The 3926-nt window shown below is 41.1% G+C and overlaps 1 protein-coding gene across 1 annotated transcript in view; it reads left to right on the top strand.

Annotated features, from left to right (window-relative positions):
* The first annotated feature begins 858 nt into the window (after nucleotides 1–858).
* LOC101849869 (CBL-interacting protein kinase 24-like) overlaps nucleotides 859–3926 on the top strand; it is a 4537-nt gene continuing 1469 nt past the window's right edge. Inside the window, exons 1-2 of the mRNA XM_005105935.1 lie at nucleotides 859–865; nucleotides 2178–2293. Coding sequence (XP_005105992.1) covers nucleotides 859–865; nucleotides 2178–2293 — 123 coding nt within the window. The remainder of the gene's footprint in view (nucleotides 866–2177; nucleotides 2294–3926) is intronic.

The following is a 3926-nucleotide window of genomic DNA, read 5'->3' as shown; positions in this document are numbered from 1 at the left end:
CGCCAATTTCTCCCTGCTGCCGAGGAGCTGCACACGGCCTGCTTCTTTTTTACAAGAAGCTGGTTCTCGCACCGGGTACTCTAGATACATAGACGGCAGTCTCATCCTCCGCGCGTCTTCGACTCTGACCACTCCAGTTCTCGGTCGACGCGTCTGCCCACCGCCTTCGTAGACCGAGTCTAATCTCGTATCCTTTCTGAATTATTCGCCCCCAAGAGAGACAGAGAGAGAGAGAGAGAGAGAGAGAGAGAGAGAGAGAGAGAGAGAGAGAGAGAGAGAGAGAGAGAGAGAGAAAGAGAGTGAGAGAGAAAGAGAGAGAGAGAGTGAGAAAGGGAGAAAATGAGAGATTAAAACACTGATTACAAAGTAGCTAAGAGTGAAAGTTAGTGAGAGACAGCGTATGTGTGTGTGCGTGTGTGTGTGTGTGTGTGTGTGTGTGTGTGTGTGTGTGTGTGTGTGTGTGTGTGTGTGTGTGTGTGTGAAAGAGAGAGATAGAGAGAGAGAGAGAGAGAGAGAGAGAGAGAGAGAGAGAGAGAGAGAGAGAGAGAGAGAGAGAGAACACAAATATAATTAAAAAAAGTTGTAGTTAGTTAGTCTTTCTTTATTTAGGACTGTGTTTGTGATCTTGATGTGATGTATATGTGCCCAATAAATTTTAAAAAACTAAAAAACTTCATTTTCAGATTGACTTAATTTTTCCCTTCCTTGTCTGAGAATCAAATTGATTTCCCCCCTTTTTCAAGCTTTTAAAACTGTTTATCTATCTATCTACCTATCTACCTATCTATCTATCTATCTATCTATCTATCTATCTATCTATCTATCTATCTATCTATTTTTAGTGGGGGGGTTTTCAAGATGGCTGGTTTGTTTATCTCTCCTTTTGGTATTTTTTACAAGGACGAGCATTTCTTGTACAGAGAATGAAAGATGAAATTATTAGGTATAGCGTATTATTGTGTTATCTCATCATCTCTCTTCATCTGGAAAATAAGAATCTATCAAAAGATTTACCACTCTTTTGACACCCTTTTTAGTTGTGGTGTATGTCAAAATTTAACTTTCAACGGAACGAAAAATCTTATATAAGTTATTCCACCAACTAACTAAAGATTTCCTTGTCGAGTAAAAATGAAATGGAGAGATCTAGAAACACAAAATAATCAGGTGATAATATCCTTCTTTATGGGTTAAAGGCCAAGCCATTAGGAAACAGAACAAATTTACTATAAACTACAAAAACCTGACTGTCCTCGAAATTGACTGCAACAGCAGTTTAAGTTTATTCACAACTTTTGATACACACACACACACACACACACACACACACACACACACACACACACACACACTCACAATCACACACACACACACATACACAAACACACTTACACTCTCTCTCTCTCTCCGACTCTCTCTTTCTCTCTCTCTCTCTCTCTCTCTCTCTCTCTCTCACACACACACACACACACACACATACACACCTCGAATTAGCCACTCAAATCTACCACGTATGATAAAAACAACAGCAGTAGTAACAACAACAACAACAACAACAACCCCCAAAACAGCAACAGTAACAACAGCAATAATTATTGCCTTACAAAAAATATGACTGCCTTGGAAATGGACTGCACCAGTAGCTTAAGTAATTCACCTTTTGACACACATACACAATATATATAATTATATATATATTTTTTATTTATATCGTGGTTTTATGCACCCCTTATAATCTAACAAAATTTGATCATTTTTTGCATAATTTCTGATTATTTTCCTTTAACTTACTTTGTTAAAATTAACTGATTCGTATAATTTTACATTTTTTTGGGCTCAGTTTGCATAATTTCAGAATTTTTCTTGCTTAAAACGACGGGGACAGATATATATATAAAGAGAGACAGAAAGAGATAGTGAGAGGGAGAAAAGAATCACATCTGAGATTAGCTATTCAAATCTACCACGGAATGGCCTTATAAGCAACAGAAACAACAACAACAACAATAACAGCAGCAACAACAACAACAACAACAACAACAACAACAACAACAACAACAACAACAACAACAACAACGACGACAACTACAACAACAGCAACAACAACGACAACAGGGTCAAGGGCCCTTTTACCACGGGCTTCTCGCTGCTTCTGTGAGGACCTTTGTCTGTGGCAGGGACAGGAAGCCACTCCAGTCAAATCTTTGTCAGTGGCAGGGACAGGAAGCCACTCCAGTCAGACCTTTGTCTGTGGCAGGGACAGGAAGCCATTCCAGTCAGACCTTTGTCAGTGGTAGGGACAGGAAGCCATTCCAGTCAGACCTTTGTGGGGGAACATTGGTCTGTAGGAAAAACAGTCAAACCTGTGTAAGACGGCCATCCATTGTCAAGAGGAAACCGTATAAGACAGGTGGCCTTCTTAGACTGGACTGATCAAGAGGAAGAAAACCAACCATTCCCATCTGAGGTCCCAATCGAAAGAAGCTGCATTGCTGTTGTTTTTGTTGCTGTTGGTTTTTGCTGTTTTTTTGTTGTTGTTTTTATTTTGTTGCTGATTGTGCGCAAGAATGACAATAAAACGAAATGTATCAGACGAGTAATGCCGAGTGCTGGGGTAAAACAAACACATGGGTCGCCAGCGCTCGGAGAACGAGCGACACTTCTGTCACAAGTTCATGTTGACGTCCATTGTTTCTTTGTTACAGACTGGGTAAACAGTGACCACTCGTCTCACATACGATTTGTGTATGAGTTCTGGGCGGGGTTTCTGGGTTATGAGGGATCACACGCTTACCTCACCAGCAGCTGAACATTGGTACCTATTGGTCAACAGTGGGAGAGGCCTATGCAACATGATCGGGTGGAGGGACTATCTGACAACAATGACAGGTGATTGGATTATGACGGCTCGCCCTCAAAGCCATGGGCCAATGCACAATTTATTACAAAACGCAATGGAGTCACTGAGGTGGACTTCTAAGACAGGTGTTATAATTTAGTGTGATATGGTTTGTGTGATAAAATATGGTGGCCGCGGCTATGTCGGACAAGTGCCAGTTTTACAAAGTTAAATTATATAGAAAAAACGCTAGGGGGGAAATGGAAAGAGGCCATTTGTACTGGTGGCCGTCTTATAGAGTTGGCCGTCAGGGCAGGTTCGACTGTACACAGACGATTGGGGACTGTCGCTGTATGTAGATTGGCCACTAAGCTGTCCAACTAAGAGCTGGCATTGTATTTATAGGCCACAGAGGGTATGGAAGTAGGAGGGGCTGACTTCTCAAGACAGTCTATCTTGTGACCTAAAGCAAAAGCAACACCAAAACTAACAACAGTCTTCGCCGGCGACAGGAGACCAGCATGTTAGATGGACAAAACAGTGCTGTCCCGGCGGTTTTATACAAAAATAATTCTGAAATTATACAAATTGAGCCAAAAAATGTGAAATTATGCTATTCTGTTAATTTTAACGAAAAATGATCATGGGACAAAAAATCAGAAATTATGCAAATAAAAGATCAAATTTTGCTAAATTATGCGGGGTGCTTATAACCACGGGGGACAGACAGTGTCAGAAAACCCAAGCTAACAATCTATCCTTTGAATCGTATTTATGGACGTCGAATGACATAATGTGTCTGGCTTACGAGTGCTGTCTTTCCTTCCTTGTGTTTTGTTCACATCTTTATTCATTTAGAACATGTTTGTTTCTGTTACAACTCCGTTTTACGTCTATTTATGAAACAGGCTAGGTTAGGAACTAACCTTTTTCGGTCACCTCCGAAACTTTTCGCCCTTGTCCGAGAAGGCAAGGTGTAGATCTTTCTTACTAGAAGATCAGGGGTGTGGCTGAATGACAGTAGTGAGAAGGAGCCAAGGAGCAACTGTAGAAAGGCTGCAGAAAGAGTCAGGCGCCCAGAGGAGGG

The sequence above is a fragment of the Aplysia californica genome, unplaced genomic scaffold (genome assembly GCF_000002075.1).
Source record: "Aplysia californica isolate F4 #8 unplaced genomic scaffold, AplCal3.0 scaffold00501, whole genome shotgun sequence".
NCBI classification, from domain to species: domain Eukaryota; kingdom Metazoa; phylum Mollusca; class Gastropoda; order Aplysiida; family Aplysiidae; genus Aplysia; species Aplysia californica.
The sequence above is the reverse complement of the archived record's forward strand: the minus strand, read 5'-3'. Positions and strand labels throughout refer to the sequence as shown.